Raw genomic sequence first — 18529 nt, 5'->3', positions numbered from 1 at the left:
CGAAGAGTTGGCGGACAGGTTGCGGGCAGTGGGAGAGGCCGTATCCACGAGAAGAGAAGTGCGGATGGCTGATGGACGGTTTGAGGAGGTCACATCACTGCTCGAAGTGGACATAGGACTGGGAGAGAGGACCGTAAGAATGCAGCTGCTAATCCTCCATAACATCATCGACGCTCTAGTACTGGGATGGGATTTCCTTACGAAAGTCGGAGCCAACGATGACAGCGGGACAGGTGGTTCGAAGAGGTGCACGCGAGAAACTGTCAGTGGCAATCGTGGAGAGGACGACCGACTTTGAGGAGGAAGATATTGACGGCTTCCTGAAGGCAGAGCTAGCAGAGTTGGGAATAGTTCAAGGTAACGATGAAGGACGATCAACCGGTCAAACAGAGCTACTACCCGAAGAACCCGAAGATGCAGGTGGAGATCAACGCCAAGGTCGACGAGTTGCTACAAAATGGGTGCATCGAACCGTCTAGGAGCCCATACAGCTCTCCCATAGTGATAGTGAAGAAGAAGACGGGTCAATGGCGTTTGTGTGTAGATTTCCGCCAGATAAACGCAAAGTCCGTGAAGGACGCGTACCCGATGCCTATGATCAACTACATTCTGGATCAGTTAAGGGAGGCGAAATACATAAGCAGTCTGGATTTGAAGGACGGGCACTGGCAGATTCCGTTGGAAGCGGCAAGTCGGCAATATACGGCATTTACGGTGCCGGGAAAGGGCCTATTCCAGTGGAAAGTAATGCCATTCGGACTGCACTCCGCATCGGCAACGTTCCAGCGGGCGTTGGACCAAGTGATAGGACCCGAGATGATGCCACTCGCGTTTGCGTACCAGGACGTTTGCGTACCAGGAGAAACATTCGAGGCCGTCAAAACCAGGTTGGTCGCCGACCCGTTCCTGGCATGCCCCGATTTCACAAGGACGTTCGTGCTACAGACGGACGCCAGCGACTACGGGCTGGGCGCTATCCTCACACAGCACTCCGAGCAAGGCGAGCGGGTCATATCCTACTCCAGCAGAGCTCTGAACGGAGCGGAAAAGAATTATTCTGCAACAGAGAAGGAGTGTTCAGCGATAGTGTGGGCTGTCAGGAAATTAAGACCGTACCTGGAAGGCTACCACTTCAAAGTGATAACGGATCACATGGCCCTGAAGTGGCTGAACAGCATCGAGAGCCCTACCGGAAGGATCGCGAGGTGGGCATTGGAGCTCCAACAATTCGACTTAAAAATTGCATACAGAAAGGGCCGGCTGAACATCGTCGCGGACGCCCTGTCGCGACAGCCGCTCCAGGAAACTAGCCGCAGGCTTACGGCGAAGGAAGAAGGGCAACCGGACGAGCAGCAGGAGTGCAGGTGGGTAGAGGAGATGCGGAGGAAAATGAAGCAGGATCCCCAAAAATACCCAGACTACCTAGAGGAGGCCGGCCAACTGTATAGGCACATTCCGCACCGGGCAGGAAACGAGGATGTGGTGTCATGGAAGCTGTGTGTACCAATCAGGGAGAGGCAGCGCGTCATGGCCGAGAACCACGACATGCCGACAGCAGGACACCTGGGAAGTCGGAGGACAATGGCGAGGGTGGCAGCCAGGTACCACTGGCCAGGAATGCACCGAACACGCAACGACGAGGAAAACAAAAACGGCTCATATTAGCGACTTGAAGCCGGGAAGCGCGGGAACAATAAAACCCTTTTGCGAAGAAGGGGGGAAGACAATACAGGGTATCGAAAAGTCGAAAGTCGCAAATAAACAAACCAAGAGGCCCGTTGGAGCGCGAGAGCGGGACAGGGAGGGTACACAGTCGGAAAACCGTTAACGGCTAACGCACACAGTTGCGAATTCTGTGGGAGGCAGGTGCACGGAGGAGAATCCCGTTACCGGTACAGGCCCCGCGGAATAACGGCAAAAGGAGCAGATCGAAAACCGAGGTTTCGTCGCGGCGAGAGAAGCAAAAGTCGGTCTTTCAAAATCAAGTCGGCAGGATGACCACACGTAGCGAACAGAACAACCGGGAGGTGAAGGAGACCGACACTGGGGAACAGCCCGGAGCGACATGGAGGGCGGACGTTGAGTCCTGTGGTGTCCTCGGAAGAGGACGAAGGAGGCCGGAGCGCGAGGGCAAGGATGGCCTACCGCAGCGTGCGGCGGGCGACGCAGGGCCACGGGCGGATCCGGCTAGGAGACGCGATGCCGTCGGAGGACCTGCGGGAGATGCGCGAGTCGCAACGCCACGCTGCGACGTTTCGAACGAATGGTGGTGGAGCGGAAGGCAGCCGCCGCCAAGGCCGCGTGGCAAAAACGCCTGTCGGAGTGGCAGGAGGAGGAGGAGGTGCTGTGGGTACCGCAGCCACCGACGCCGCAGCCACAGCCGCCGCTGCCGCTGCCGCCACCGGCGCAGCCGCAGCCACCGTTGCCACCGACACCACCGCCGCCGTCGCAGCCACCGCCACCACCGACGCCGCAGCAGCAGCAGGAGCAGCCGCAGCCGACGACGCCGGAGCCACAGCACCAAGAGATGCCGCAGCCACCGACGTCGCAGCCACAGCCGCCGCTGCCGCCACCGGCGCAGTCGCAGCCACCGCCACCACCGACGCAGCAGCAGCAGGAGCAGCAACCGCCGACGCCGGGGCCAAAGCACCGAGAGATGCCGCAGCCGCAACCGCAGCCGCCGTTGCCGCCGACGCCGCCACCGGCGCAGCCGCAGCCACCACCACCGCCACGCACGCCGACACCGCCGCCAACACCACCGACGCCGCCGCCACCGCGCACGCCGACGCCGCCACCCCAGGATGAGGAGGGGCCCCGGTGCGAGCGCCAGCAGTCCTGGGAAGTGGACCAGGCGCACGTCGCACAGACGCTGCGCACAATCGGCCTGGGCGGCCGCCGGTGGCACCAGCAGACGGTGACGTCGACATGGCCCGCACCACCGGAGGACACGCCGGAGGCCCGCGTATGGGAGGAGGTGGGCGCGGTCGGGTGGAGGCCGGTTGAGAAGCGAGCGCGGGACCCGCGAGTTCGCGCGCGGATGGAGGACGAAGGCGCGGAGGAGAATCCGGAGAAGGGTCCGTGGGTGTGGCCCGCACCACCACCACCGAAACTCGCGCGGCAGGAGTCGTGCCCCCAGGAAAGACAGCCACCGCAGCGACCCTGCCTCCACAGGCAGCAGTCGCTGTGTGAGAAGCCGTGGCGAGAAGTCGAGCGCGCGGAGTGGCCACCCAAAGTGGTCGAGGAGGCCGAGGCCCAGGCGGGCAGGCGACATAAGGACCGCTGGGCCAAGCTCTTCGTACTGGACGGCCAGCGGTTCCGGTTGAAGTTGCGTCGCGGCGGGGATATACGACTCTACGTGCCACAATAAACAAAGACAAAAACGAAAGCGAAAACAGAGTTGTTGGGACAGGGGAGGGCAAGGGCACACATTGCTCACATTTAAAAAAAAGGAGGAGTCATCCGCAGCAGCCAACAGACACGCGGGCCAGCAATCGGACGCGGGGCCAGGAAAGCGGGCCGGCAAGTCGACGCGAGGCTGCCGCAGGCGCGGAGACGAAGAAGGAGGCCTCCAGGGCGCTTGATGGCCAGGGGCAGCCGCCCGGAGCATGTAGGGGCGTTCATCAGGGATCCCTGCGGAAGGGCCTCCAGGGTGCCCGTGTCCAGGGCCGGCAACCCTGGAGTCATATTCAAGGAGCTGAAACGAAGAGAGGATGAGTAAAGATGGCGGTTTTTACGCGAAATTCCGTAACTTACGTAACTCCATTGAGCTGCAACTCCGAAATCCACGTGCTTAGTGAAAATCGGGATGGGGGCGCTACGATAATAGCGGTCGATCGATAGTCAGATCGATAGGGAACAAAAATACTGGATTTTATATTGATTTTCAACACGCTGTCCACTATTGACAGCAATCAGCACGACATCGGAACATCGGAATTACGGAACATGAAGTGGCAACGCCGGTCGCCAATATCGATAGCACGATCGCGCAATCAGCGATGAGACAACATCGATAGGAATCGGAAGTGGCAACGCCGGTCGCCAACATCGATAACTCGATCATGGGGAGTATCGGTGGAGTTGCCAGAGATGGAAAGCTATGAGAAGGCGGGAAATTTATATGCGGAGCTGGTGACCAGAAGCAGACGGCAAGAGATCAAGGAGGCGCAGGTCGACGTGAGGAGTAAGGAACGATGAGGATCAAGATGCCACGTCGAGATGCTCAAATAGGCTGAGACGTAAAGGTTGCGATCAGGGGGGCGCAAGGATGTTCAAGATGCCAAGTCAAGACGCTGAACGACGGTGTCTAATAAGCTGCGACTGCCAGGCTGAGAACGAAGGGCGCAGGGTCGACGAGAGGAGATCGAGGAAGTTGCATATGCAAGGAGGAACCAAAGCAGAGGACCGCCGGAAGCAACATTCTTTTCAAATACTTCCAAAGAAAGGGGGAGATGTGAGGAGTCTTAAAACTCCCCACAAATCCGGGTGCAGGAGATCGGCGTAGCAACGGCGAAGACGGCTGGAATGCGAGAGGAGTCAAGGGCGGTCAGGTCAAACGGGAAATAATGGACCTTGGACCCCGGCAAAGCGGAGAGACCGTGAAATAACGGACTCAAACCCGCCAAGGGCGTATAGGTCATACGGTAACGGTGCGGACTTTGGACAGGCACAAAGAGGACGCACCGTGAACTAACGGGACATGTTTGGACCTTGTACCCGAGCGAGCCGTGTGCAAAAGGGGAAATAACGGGATACTCGCAGCCGATATAAGGGACGGCACCGGCGCAGCTCGGGACAGTCAAGAAGAAGTACGCGAAGGGCCATACAGCCACACAGTCGGTCGGAAAAGTTACGCGAAGTACACGGAAGTCAGCGAAAGTACACCACACGGGCGATCAGTCAATACCGAGTGACAGTGAAGCAGCGGAAACACAAGTGCTTCAAGCGAGCATCCCGAGTGGATCTCTGCAAGTACAGATCAGCGAAGGACGAGCGAACACCAGGACCTAGCGTGGTCAGAAAAGGGACGGTGGAGTCAGTGGTCGCAACGGTGGTTCGGAGAGGAGCGCTAGCTTAACTCACGGACGATACACCCTGCCCCATAACATCCTAAGCCCTGGTCGAGCCCGCAGGTTATCCGTCGGCAAGGGCAACAAGTGCCTGGCACACGCAGGAAGGGACGGTGGAGTCAGTGGTCGGCAAAGGTGGTTCGGAGAGGAGCACTAGCTTGTCTCTCGGACGACACACCCTGTCGCCATAACATCCTAAGCCCCAGGCGAGCCGGGGCGGATTCCCCACCGGAAGCGACGCAGGCATACGAAGGAAGAACGATGAAGGAACAACGACGCGCATCCGACGGCGAGGGTCACCGAATTCTGTTCAGCAAGTGACGCTAAATAAAGTTGGTTTAAACCTGAGACTCTGTGTTCTTCTTGGTCGGGCAATCATACAATCATAAATTTGGTGGGACGAACAAACAAACTCTCTGAGCTAGCCGTTGCAACTCGTAGTGAGCAGAAACAAGAAAATCAGTTCGTTACGGTATTCGAGGGATGGTGCATCGCACAGAGCGTCTCTTTTTTTTCGATTTATTTACTTGTTTTATATTAATCACCATTCACTTTACTCAAATTATCCGATACGGAGCTCGATTAAAAACACGTCTTCACACATCAACGAACGGCATTGCCATAATGTTCCAAGATGAGACTAGTATATTAAGTTCGACATGTGTTTTGGAGGACTTAACTACGTTGGAAGGTTTTTTGCCCTCTCAATTTTAGACGAAGATAGAAGCCCCGCAGCTAATTTCGCTTAGTTTTTCTTTGCTTAAGCAGCGATATCTTTTTTTTGTCGTTTTTTTATCCTACAATTTCCTCCAATTTGTATTTCTGACGCTATGGCCTCACGTGTGTACTGCATTAGCTTCATTCGTCAAGACCGAGGTCTTAAATCCATTAAAGTATACGCAATAGTTAGTCCATTTCGGTTTACAGTTTTTCGGGTGCGTGTCTAGGGTACACAAGTGAACGCTGCCCCAGCGAAAATATGAGGAGTCTTCACACTTTCCACAATTCTAGGTGCAGGAGAGCGACGTAGCAACAGCGCAGAAGGCAAGAGGAGTCAATGACAGCCAGGTCAAACGGTAAATGTTGGACCTTGCACCTGTCAAAGCCGTGTTTGCCGCTAGTTTTATCCGCTGGCTGGCTAAATTTTACTGGCGCAAAACCGGAGAATAAATATTTAAGTATTTGCAACGGTTTCCGTTCTGATTCCCCGAGCGATGCAGGAATTGATGCAGGAAAAGGCTTGTACATATGCAATAACAGACAATGGAGGACTTGGTCCGAATTCATAGATAGTTTCCAAACATACTTTCTGCCTAGGGGATACTTTACGAAACTCGCGGAAAAGGTGAGAAAGCAAGGGTTTAGGGAAGCATTCCAGGACTACATGGTCGAGATGCAGTCACTGATAACACCCCTTGGGTACGGTAAAAACGAATCGCTAGAGCTCATTAAGAAGAACTGCACTCCACACCTCCGAATAGCGTTGACGACCTAGAGGCACACATGATCCAGGCAGATGAGTACGAGGAATTGCACAAGGAACGGGAAGCCTTCGCGGAAGAGCATAAATTCAGCCGCAACAAAGCCGCGCCGCGACACACGTCACATGCAGAAGGTGTGAGGAGGCATGAGATCTAGGTACGCAGACCCAGGGCGCAAAATACCCCGGTGGGCCGCCAGTCACCACCCAGAGACACAATGGAACGTCAACTGGGGGCAACTCGGGTCAGAACCCAACCAATGTTGCCAATCCGCAAGAAGCTTGTCGCAGATGCGGTGGACATTACCATTGGGCAAAAGGCTGCCAAACGAGAGTGTGCTGTTCTGCTGGATGTGCGGAAAAGTAGGAACCCGAAGTACGGATTGGTGCCAGAGAACGGGAAATGGCCAGCGATCCCAGCCGCAGAGAGACGAGCAGGGGTCGCAAGGTGCCGCCTCTCCAAACTAACTGGCAAATTAATCGAAAATGAGCAGCAGGCAAAAGAGCTGGAGGACAAGCTGGCTGCCCGTGGAACGATTACAAGGATACGACTGCATGTTAGGTTGGCAGATGGAAGGTGCGGCGAAATCAACGCAATGCTCGAAAGAAGAGTGTAGTTCGGCAACAGGCGACTCAACATGAGCCTGCTGATACTACCAGGAATATTGGATGCGTTGCAGCTGGGGTGGAATTTCCGCACGCAAGTTGGGGCCGAGATCAAGTGCGCCGGTCATTAAATCCGAATACCGGCCAGAGGCAGACACAACGGGTGGCTCGAGGAGAAGTTGTCGGTCGCAGTAGTCCAAAACGAAGAGGATGACATGAATAAATTCCTGGAAACAGATCTCGCGGAATTTCACTCCATGACCGGAACATCTATTATAGCCGAGCACACGATAACCATGAAGGATGATAAACCAATAAAGCAGAGATACTACCCCATGAATAAGGGTGGCGCGCTTCATAAGCAGTCTTGACCTCAAGGATGGGTATTGGCAAATACCGTTGGAAGAGTCGAGCCGAGGCTTCACGGCTTTCACGATCCCAGGAAAAGGGCTGTTTCAATGGAGAGTGATGTCATTTGGATAACACTCCGCGTCGGCCACATTTCAACGGGCACTAGATCAGGTAATTGGACCAGAAATGTCGCCACATGCCTTTGTGTATGAAGTTGACATCATCGTGATTGGGCGCACCCCATAGGAACACAAAAGAAACCTCCGGGTGGTGTTCCACCGCTTGAAGAATGCGAATCTAAGAATAAACCCAGAAAATGGCAATTCTTTAAGCAAGAACTAGTGTACCTAGGGCCCAGAGAAGGTAGCAGCCATAGCGTAGCTAAAACCACCGTCATTGTTCCGCGAGCTAAGGCAATACCTTAGAGTCGCATTTGGGTACAGACGTTTCGTGTCTGACTTCGAGGTCGCATACAGGAAAGGCCAATTTGACGTATTAGCAGATGCGTTATCGAGGCAGCCACTGTCAGAATCTGTGTCAACAGAACCAGAGATGCTGCGAATAACTCAGGACGCAGAGGCCAAAGCAGACTGCAGCTGGATGCGAGACAAGATAAAAGCGCATCCTCAAAAGTTTCCAGACTACGCATGGGAGGGTAGCACCCTTACAGGCATATTTCACATAGAGCAGGGAACGAAGATGTAGTGACCTGGAAGCTATGTGTTCCGCGGCAGCTGAGGTAAACGGTCCTGCGCGAAAAACGCGAATCCCCAGCAGCCGGCCATGTAGGCAGTCGTAAGACGATTGTGCGGCTTGCAGCCCGGTACTACTGGCCAGGAATGCAGAGAGACGCAAGGGCGTACGTTCAGAAATTCGAGGACTGCGCAATGCTCAAACCGAATCAACGGCAGGTGCCGGGAAAAAAGTTGACATAGATCCCGGAAAAGCTCTGGGCAACAGTGTGTGCCGATTTCGTCGGATCATTGCCAAGGTCGAAGCATGGAAACAATATGTTGTTGGTGTTGATCGTCAGGTTTTCTAAATGGACGGAATTGGACCTTTGCGAACAGCCACGGCGGAAACGTTGCAGAAAGCGTTTAGGGAACGCATAGTGAAAGCGCATAGAATGTGGTGATAATGGACAATGGCGTGCAGTTAACCAGCAGGGCTTTCAAGAAGTTCCTCAACAACATGGGGATAAAACAGCAGTTTACGGCACCGTACACCCCGCAGGAGAATCTGACGGAGAGAGCGAACCGCACTGTTAAGACTATGATAGCACAGTTTGCCGCACAGAACCAGAGGAATTGGCATGAAAGATAGCCCGAAATGATGCTGGCTATGAATTCCAGTGTATCGGAATCTACGGGCTACTCACCGCCGTTTTTGACACAAGGCCGCGAGCCAAGGTTAGCGAACGCGCTATATGACAGAGAAACGCTATGTACAGGAAGGCTACCAGAGTCGCCGGAAAAAAACGCCGAGAAGATGAAAGAGAGAGATAAAAGAGACCTTTAAGATAGTGCGGAGGAACCTGGAGAGAGTGTCCCAGGACCAGGCAAGGCATTACACCCTACGAAGGATGCAATGGAAGCCAAGGATTGGTGAAATGGTGTGGGCCAAAAAGCACCATTTCTCAAAGGCGGCCGAGGGATTTGCGGCTAAACTGGCTCAGAGATTCCACCAAAAAACGGAAAGGAGCGCACGACACATATCAGCAACATGAGCGAAGGATGGTATTGAGAACAAGGATGCGGATCCGTCGGGAGAAAACAGGAAAGCATGCAGTAGAACGACCATACCTAAGAACCGACGAGGTTCGACATCCGCTATAGCGTCAGGCCAAGGCGAGAGTCAACGGATGCAGACAGCGGGTCCGACGATCGTTCTAGCGTCAGGCCCAGGCGAGAGTCAACGGAGGCAGACCACGAGCGAACCAGAGTATTGCACCAATGAACATACCCGACTGAAGCGGGACAGAGGAAAAGGAATGGGATAGAGCGACTGTTTACCTGTCTGGGCTCCGCCAGAGTGAACAGCCCCACCACCAGGAATAAGGATTCGATCCGGCTCTAACAGCGCGACAACAGTGTCAACAGAGGCGAGAGGGCAAGAAAAAAAAAAGAGAAAAGCCGGTCAGAAAAGAGAATGAGGCTGCGCTACCGGGCAATAGGAATACCCTTAAATTTGCCTAAGCGTAACGAGGCAGCAAACGAGGCGGCTGGCCGCTCTGGCTCTAAGTCCCGCAGGGCCCGCCGAGGGGCAAGGGCGGTCGCCAACGTTAAGCTGCGGGAACTGGAGGCCGACCGGCTGGTGGCGACGAAAGCCCCGCAACCAGAACGAGTGGCAACCCGAGAGGAGTACGAGACCGCCAAGGCGACGCGCATCCGCATGCAGCAGCGGGCGGCCATGTACGAGGTGCTGCAGGGGTCGAGGAGCAAGGAGTAGTAAGAGAGCAGGTGGCGCCAGCCATCCCGGAGGACCTACGGTGGAGCGGACTGCCACGCAGGCGTCGAGGAAGAGACGGTGGTTCAAGGAGCCAAACGCCGAGGTAGCCGCCAGTGCGTCGTTCTACACCGCGGCGGCAAGAGTTTCAAGGTGCGGGTATTGGAAGTGGGTGGAAGAGAGGGCCACGCTACTAAGAGAAAGTGGAGTAAGGAGTAAGAAGTCTTAAAACTCCCTAGCAACAGCGAAGACGGCTGGATTGCGAGAGAAGTCAAGGGCGGTCAGATCACACAATAAATAATGGACCTTAAACCCTGGCAAAGTGGAGAGACCGTGAACTAACGGTACCGCGCTAGACTTTCGACCCGACCCGGCCAAGGCCACAGAGGTCGAACGGTAACGGTGTGGACTTTGGACGAGCACAAAAAGGACGCACCGTGAACTAACGGGGCATGAGTTGGACCTTGCACCCGAGCGGGGATCCCCGCGGCCTATAAAAGAGACAGCGCAGGCGCAGCTCGGGGCAGAATCAAAAAAGGTACACGGAGGTTCAGACAGATTCAGGAAAAGTACGCGGAGATCCATACAGTCAGACGGTCAGACAGTGAAAGTATGCGAGGTCGACAGCGAAAAAGTGTAACAGTCAAAATACACGGAACGATACCCGGAACGAGTCACAAATCACACAAATCATAAATTTGGTGGGACAAACAAACAATCTCTCTGAGCTAGCCGTTGCAATCCGTAGCGAGCAGAACATAAGAAATCAGTTCGTTACATCTGTTACAACCGTGATTGTCCTGGCCAAAAGAACAGTGGAGAATATGGGGATATCGTGGCTATACAGCGTGGCTATACAGCCTGAAGAAGGAGGACTTTTCTCCAATAGCGAGCGGCCTAGGGATCAAGCTGGAGGGGTTGGTCGAGGATATGGGGAAGACGCTTGCCGAGTTCATCCACCAGTCCACAGATGAGCCCGAAACGGTCGCCATACTGGAGGCGTTGGAGAGAGAGTACGGTAGGAGACCAACCCAGAGGAGGGAGAGGCGGGAGTCTAGCCGTGATCGTCGGGACAACGCGAGAGTAGCACCGCAAGGTGGCGAAGCATTTGCGGGAGTGGAGCTTCATGTACGACAGACACGACAAGCCGTTGGAGTTCCTTGAGCGGGCGAAGTGGTCAGCAATGACATACGGTCTGAACATCAACCAAATCCCAAAAGCGATGCCGTAACTGCTGAAGGGCAGGGCCCTAAAGTGGCTCATCGGCAACAATAGATTCTGTGAGACATGGGCCGAATTCATCCAAAGCTTCCAGGAATTCTTGCTGCCCAGGGGTTTCATGACGAAACTGGCGGACCAGGTCAGGCAGAGGAAGGAGCGGCATTGCGAGTGGACATACAGACCCTAATGCTGTCCTTGGGGATGTCCCTGAAAGAGACGCTGGAAAGAATAAAGGAGAACAGCTCTCCAGCTCTGCGCATGCTTGTCCGCTCGTACGAATGCCGGCACCTGGATGCCCCGATGGCCCCGGCCGATGAGTTCGAGGAGCTGGACACCCAAAGGGAACGATTCGAATCGAAGCGGACTCACAGAGCCCGCCACCAGCGGGATTTCCCAAGAGGGGAACAAAACGCGGTGTGCAGAAGGTGCCAAGAGGACACCACGGGACCGTCGAGGCACGAAACGAACTGGCGGGGGCCGGACCCGGTGTTAAACCCAGCACAAGCCTGCCATAGATGCGGAAGTCAGGATCAATTAGTTTTTACTAGACGTGCAGGAGAATCGGCCCGAGGACCGCAGAATTTTGTCCGAGATCATAGGCTCAGAGGGGCAACCAGGGTTCGCAAGGTGCTGCCCCTCAAAATTTTTGGGCAAGCTGAAGGCGGAGCAAAGGCAACTGTCCGCCACAGTGCTCATAGACGGGGAGGAAATTAAGGCCACGATGGACACCGGAGCGACAGCTATTTGGAGCCAGGATGGAGTGCGCGGAACTGAGCGTAACGAGAGAAGCTGTCAGTGACAATCGTGGAGAGGGCGACAGACTTCGCGGAGGAGGATATTGAAGGCTTCCTGAAGTCAGAGTTAACTGAATTCGGAAGAGTACAAGGGACATCATAAGTGGCGGTGCACAAAATCACGATGAAAGACGATCAACCGGGCAAACAGCGCTACCAAGATGCAGGTAGAGATCTACGCCAAGGTCGACGAGTGGTTACAGAAAGGGTGCATCGAGCCGTCTAGGAGTCCGTACAGCTCACCAATAGTGATGGTAAAGAAGAAGACGGGTCAAAGGAGGTTGTGTGTGGATGTCCGTGAAGGACGCGTACCCAATTCCAATGATCAATTAAATTCTGGATCAATTGAGAGAGGCGAAGTACATCAGCAGTCTGGACTTGAAGGACGGGTACTGGCAGTTTTCGCTGGTAGCGGCAAGTCGTAATCGTAGTAATCGGACGGACACTACAAAAACACATATGTAGGTTTTCCGTAGACTAAGGGCGGCAAACCTGAAAGTAAAAGCGGATAAGTGCAAGTTCTTTAGGAAGGAGCTACAATACTTGGGTCCCCGCGTGACAAATCAAGGCATTGGAACGGATCCGAAGAAAGTAGCGGCAATAGCATAGCTGAAGCCCCTGGAAAACGTGAAGGAGCTGCGACAGTACCTAGGAGTGGCGTCGTGGTACAGGCGTTTTTTACCTGATTTTGCGACGCTGGTACAACCGCTGAACGCACTCCTTAAAAAACAGGCAAGGTGGGAGTGGCGGACGCAGATCAAGAAGCATTCGAGGCCGTCAAAACCAAGCTGGTCGCCGACCCGATCCTGGAACGCCCCGATTTCGCAAATACATTCGTGTTACAGACGGACGCCAGTGACTACGGCTGGGCGCTATCCTCACTCAGCAGTCCGAACAAGGCGAGCGGGTTATATCCTACTCCAGCGCTAAACGGAGCGGAAAGGAACTACTCTGCAACAGAAAAAGAAGGTTTAGCAATAGTGTGCGCTGTCAGAAAATGTCACCCCGTATGAACGTCGAGATCTCAGGAACTATAAAAGTGTAGCGAGCCGAGTACATAGTACATATACACGAACAAAATACATGCCAAATGAGTAAGCCCAGCAACACAATTCATGTGTGTTGCTATTATATAATATATGTATATCAACGGGGCAGATATACACAAAAGGCAAGAACTGCAAGCTAAGCAGTACCACAGTAGCGGATAGCCCGACATTGAATAACTCGCGCTGTCCGCTGCCGCAACTAAAACACAGACACACTCATACTAACAAATTGGAATGCATGTACTCAGATCGCTGCTCACTCAAGAAAGGGCTGGAAGCCCAAAAGAGGATTATCAATAAACATTAAGCGACGAGCTCGCATCTAAGACAGACGTGGATTTGATTTATTTAAAAACGATCTTCTCAAAAGCTAGAAAGTTGAGTTTCAGCATACAGTCTCCAGAGAAATAGACGCAGCGCATGTTGCCACATCCACTCTAACGCCCACATACCTCCCAAAACTGCCACGCCCACACTTTTGAAAAATGTTTCGATATTTTTTCATTTTTTTATTAGTTTTGTAAATTTCTTTCGATTGGCACAAAATTTTATTGCCACGCCTACAATATGCCCAAACCTGCCACGCCCACACTTTTGTAAAATGTTTTGATATTTTTATACCCGTTCATCATAGAGTAGAGCTAGACATATAAACATCATACAATGCTATGCCCCGACGGAAGACGCCAAAGATGACACCAAGGACGACTTCTACACTGCCCTCACAGCAACCCTCAGCAAGACGCGGCAAGGTGACATTAACAACCTCATGGGTTACTTTAATGCGAAAGTAGGCCCCAACAACACCGGATTAAGTTCTGTCATGGGCCAACATGGAACTGGGACTCGCAATGACAACGGAGAGAGATTAGTAGAACTCTGCCAGCAATTTCAACTGGTCATCGGCGGCACAATATTCCCACACAAAGATGTCCACAAATACTCCTGGACATCTCCTAGTGGTAACACGCGCAACCAGATCGACCACATTTGCATTAGCAGGAAATGGAGACACTCACTACTGGACGTTCGGAACAAAAGGGGAGAATCTATAGACAGTGATCATGAGTTGGTCATTGGAGAACTTGAAATAAAGTTGAACCACAACTACTCAAGGAACACTGATAACAGCCAACACCGACGAGCGCCCCCCCTGAACCTGCACCTCCTGAGCGACTCCACTCTGAGGACGAGAATGACGTCCACATTGCGGGAACAACTGATCCCCCTAGAAGACCACCCATGGTAGCGCACCTGCAGACAGCTAAGGACCGCAGCTGAGCAAATAATTGGGCTGCAAGAACGTGGAAGAGCAGACTGGATACCTGAAGGGACCTGGGACCTGATTAGAAGGAGGAATAATCTGAAGTCTCTGGCGGACCAGCTCACACAGAATCGTGATGAATATCGCGAACTGTGCAGAGCTGTGAAAAGAGCGGCCAGAAATGACAAACGAGAGCTACTGGATAGACTTGCGACAGACGCAGAACGAGCAGCTGGCGAGAACAGCATGCGCTCGTTATACCAGCAGATTGCACGGATTTTTGGAACCCACGACAGACGGAAACAGCCAGTCAGAGACCTAGAAGGCAACCTCTTATCCAATGATAATTCACAAATCCGGAGATACTTCAAGTTGACACTCAGCTGATAGCTGATACGCTGCATCCATATTTCGCACGCATATGGGAAGGCGAGACTGTACCTGACTCCTGGAAAAGCGGAATCATCGTGAAGCTTCCCAGGAAAGGCGACCTTAGCGACTGCAACAACTGGAGAGGGATAACACTGCTCAACACTAGCTTTAAAATCCTAGCTACACTGCTGAACGAACGCCTCCAGGATAAAATCGAGCCACCAATCTGAGACGAACAGGCAGGCTCCAGACCACACAGGAGCAAACATACTACGCATAATTACCGAGCAAGCTGTGAAATGGAGAGCCCTGCTTTACCTCCTGTTTATCGACTTCAGGAAGGCGTTCGACTCAGTTGAAAGTGCAGCAATATGGCGATCACTTGCAAGGAAAGGAGTACCTGCGAACCTCATCGCTATCATCAAATCGATGTATGACGATGCCAACTTGGCGGTACTGCACAACGGAAAAACAAGTGAACCTTTCCAGACGAACGCCGGAATTTGGTGTTCGGCATTCACCCCTACTCTTCAACATCGTGGTCGACGAGTTAATAAGCGAAGTATGCTCGTCCAAGCGCAGAATTACGTGGAGCCTCACCAGACACCTTTAGGACTTGGACTATGCAGACGACATCTGTATTATCTCTCACAGACTCGGCGATATACAGAGGAAAAGTGATAACCTCGTGAGGATAGCCAGAAGCGTCAGACTCGAGAAACAAAAACAAAAGCTATGCGATTCAACCACTCCAATCAAGGAAACATCATCATACACCCAATCGAGTTCGTCAACAGTTTCCCATACCTTGGCACCATCATATAAAAACAGTGGAGGAGTGGATGATGATGTCTCGAGTCGTCTTGGCAAAGCTCGCTCAGCATTTGGGATACTATACCGCATTTGGAGAAACAGACGAACAAAGCTCCGGATCTCCAATGCGTATGTGAAATCCATACTGCTATACGGAAGTGAGACGTGGCTCGCAACGAAGAAAGTAACGCAGAAACTGCAGGTTTTCAGCAACAAATGCCTGAGAATCATATGTGGGATATCCTGGCCAAACAGAATATCCAAAACAGAGCTGTGGCGCGTTACGAGCGAGCCACCGATACACACCCAAATAAGGAAGAAGAAATTGATGTGGATAGGGCACGCTCTCAGGAGAAACCCTAGTAGCATAGTAAGGATGGCACTGGACTGGAACCCCCAAGGAAGCAGGAGGGTAGGAAGGCCAAGAGCAACATGGAGAAGAACCGCTCAACAAGAACTTGCCCAAATAAACATCACATGGGAAAATGCTAAACAGACAGCACAAAACAGAGTTAGATGGAAGGCTCTCGTAGAAGCCCTAAGTTCCCGAGAGGAATATGAAGGAATTAAAAAAAAAAAATCATATGATTAACTTCCTTGAAGAGTTACTTCTCAACAGATGGCAAAACAGGAAAGTGCCACTGTTTTACGGGCTTGGCTTCCACAACATCTATAGAATGGGAGAGCATGATGGTTTTTCCCAAACCCAAAACAGCGAAAGAAGCCAATTGGTCAATAATTGCCTGCAACTTGGCTCGTTGGATATCCTCTATATCCTCTATACTCATTTCCGGTGGCAAGAGTCCAAATACGGTCCAAAAATCAATCCCAATACAAATCCTGGCTCAGAAAAGGAATAATATATAATTCTAGCTCTTATATCATTTCCTCGAACTGAACCGGCGTTTTAAATCACTTTTTGCATTTGGCCATCGGCCGTATTTACAGTGGTCGCCACCCTCTTAAATGGCTTCCTCTGTCTAACAATTTCTTCGGTCAATCTTCCACCCACGGCATTCATGGACGCACCAATATGTAAAAGGCCGAGTACTGCTCTATCTAATAGGCGAACTTTATTTCGCTGCTCGCCAAAAGTCACTAATTCTTTGTACATTCCGAGAGTATTTATACCCGTTACTCGTAGAGTAAAAGGGTATACTAGATTCGTTGAAAAGTATGTAACAGGCAGAAGGAAGCGCTTCCGACCATATAAAGTATATATATTCTTGATCAGGATCAATAGCCGAGTCGATTTGGCCATGTCCGTCTGTCCGTCCGTCTGCCCGTCCGTATGAACGCTGAGATCTCAGGAACTACAAAAGCTAGAAAGTTGAGATTAAGCATACAGACTCCAGAGACATAGAAGCAGCGCAAGTTTATCGATTTATGTTGCCACGCCCACTCTAACGCCCACAAACCGCCATAAACTGCCACGCCCACAATTTTGAAAAATGTTTTGATATTTTTTCATTTTTGTATTCGTCTTGTAAATTTCTATCGATTTGCCAAAAAACTTTTTGCCACGCCCACTCTAACGCCCACAAACCGCCAAAAACTGTCAGTGTGGAAGACTCTCCTTCGCACTTCTACTAGCTGAGTAACGGGTATCAGATAGTCGGGGAACTCGACTATAGCGTTCTCTCTTGTTTTTAACTAAATTAGTCGTTATGTCCGGTATTGTTTTGTTCTTTAAAATCTAAGGCCAGAAGATCGGCGGATTGCCGTCAGTATCTACGTCTTATTCCTCAAATTGCTTTTTTAAATGACATCTAAGTTCACTGGCTTTTCTCGGGGACAGCTGCTGTCTGGGTCGTGTGTTCAGTTTCACGTTTTTTTACACTTGTGACAGGATGGTTCATAGGAGTTTGGTGCTCCACAACCATAGCAAAATATTTTTCTTTTTTGCTCACAATCGTGATACCGATGTCTCTCTTTTCTGCAGTTCCAGCACACCAATGCACCATGCATCTACTTCGGCTACTTGATCGGGGTCAGAAAACTCTGCCGCGTCATCTGACAAATACTCCAGCACTAGCTCGAAAAGGAGCTGGCTTTTGGTATCCATAAGTACGCTTAACGTCCTCTGAAAAACCCTCCCTGCGCCGACAGATATCGAAGCTTTTGAACGGAATCTACGCTTACGTTTAAAAGCTCAAGCCTAATTTCTGGTGAAGAGTTTCTATCAGATCTTTTTCCGGCATTTGAACCTCTAGACAGTACGTTATCTGCACAATTGCATCATAGAAACAGTCAAAGCTCACTCTCTCTTTCTGCTTCCGGTCTATAATTGACTCTCTTAGATCCACATCCGTGCGCGTATCGCGAAACTGCTTGCGGAAAGCTTCTGTACGCAAATCCCAACACGAGTTATCTAACACTTTGTCAAAACGCCTTCAAAATTCTCGTGCCTTCCCATCGAAGAGCACGCTAGTGTTGCCGCAGACCAAATCAAATCAGGAATCGCGTTTGACGGGTTAACGCCTACACTCGATATAAGAATTTATCCACACCAAGAACGTCTTGAGCCCAGCTGAATCGCAGCTGGGGATGATTTGTCCGACCTTATCCGGACGGCTGCTCAAATCTGAGCTTGTAAAAGTTGAAACGGGTCTATCCCTGAGCTCAATATCCCCTAATTCTGACAAACATCCAAAGTTTTGGACAGATTTAGCTGATCTCGGTGCTCCTGTATCTGTGCCGCGAAATTTGCCTGAATTATTTGCCCCATCTGTTCTGTTAGCTTGGTTAGCATATGATTCTGAAGCGCCTTTATTTGTTGCAATACTATGTTGCTGATCGCTTCTGCGTCAGTGCTGCTAACTGATTGCTTTCCTGAAGCTGGGGTTTTCTGCATAGCGGAGTCTCCCTTAGTCTTGCAACCAGGACAACCGCCTTCGACTTCATCAGAGTGTCCATGCATTCCTTGTGGAATTCATGTCCACATCTTGCACGACTTTCTTGCTCCGGTAGCAAGGTCGCAGAGAATGCATTTTGTTGACCCCCAAGCTCCATGATTTCTGTCGTACATTTTTTTCTAGCCCACGAATTAACGAATACTAGCACGC

The 18529-nt window shown here is 51.9% G+C and overlaps 1 protein-coding gene across 1 annotated transcript; it reads left to right on the top strand.

Annotated features, from left to right (window-relative positions):
- The first annotated feature begins 363 nt into the window (after positions 1-363).
- Positions 364-1665, top strand: LOC122756508. The gene has a single exon (XM_044006336.1). The coding sequence runs from the start codon at positions 364-366 to the stop codon at positions 1663-1665; it is 1302 nt and encodes a 433-aa protein (XP_043862271.1).
- The last annotated feature ends 16864 nt before the right edge of the window (positions 1666-18529 follow it).

This window comes from Drosophila santomea, chromosome 2L (genome assembly GCF_016746245.2).
Source record: "Drosophila santomea strain STO CAGO 1482 chromosome 2L, Prin_Dsan_1.1, whole genome shotgun sequence".
NCBI classification, from domain to species: Eukaryota; Metazoa; Arthropoda; class Insecta; order Diptera; family Drosophilidae; genus Drosophila; species Drosophila santomea.
Note: the sequence above shows the minus strand (reverse complement) of the source record. Positions and strands in the feature narration are given on the sequence as shown.

Excerpts from the sequence above, each read along its gene's own strand:
- LOC122756508 (XM_044006336.1), top strand. The coding sequence starts at position 364 with ATGAAGGACGATCAACCGGTCAAACAGAGCTACTACCCGAAGAACCCG.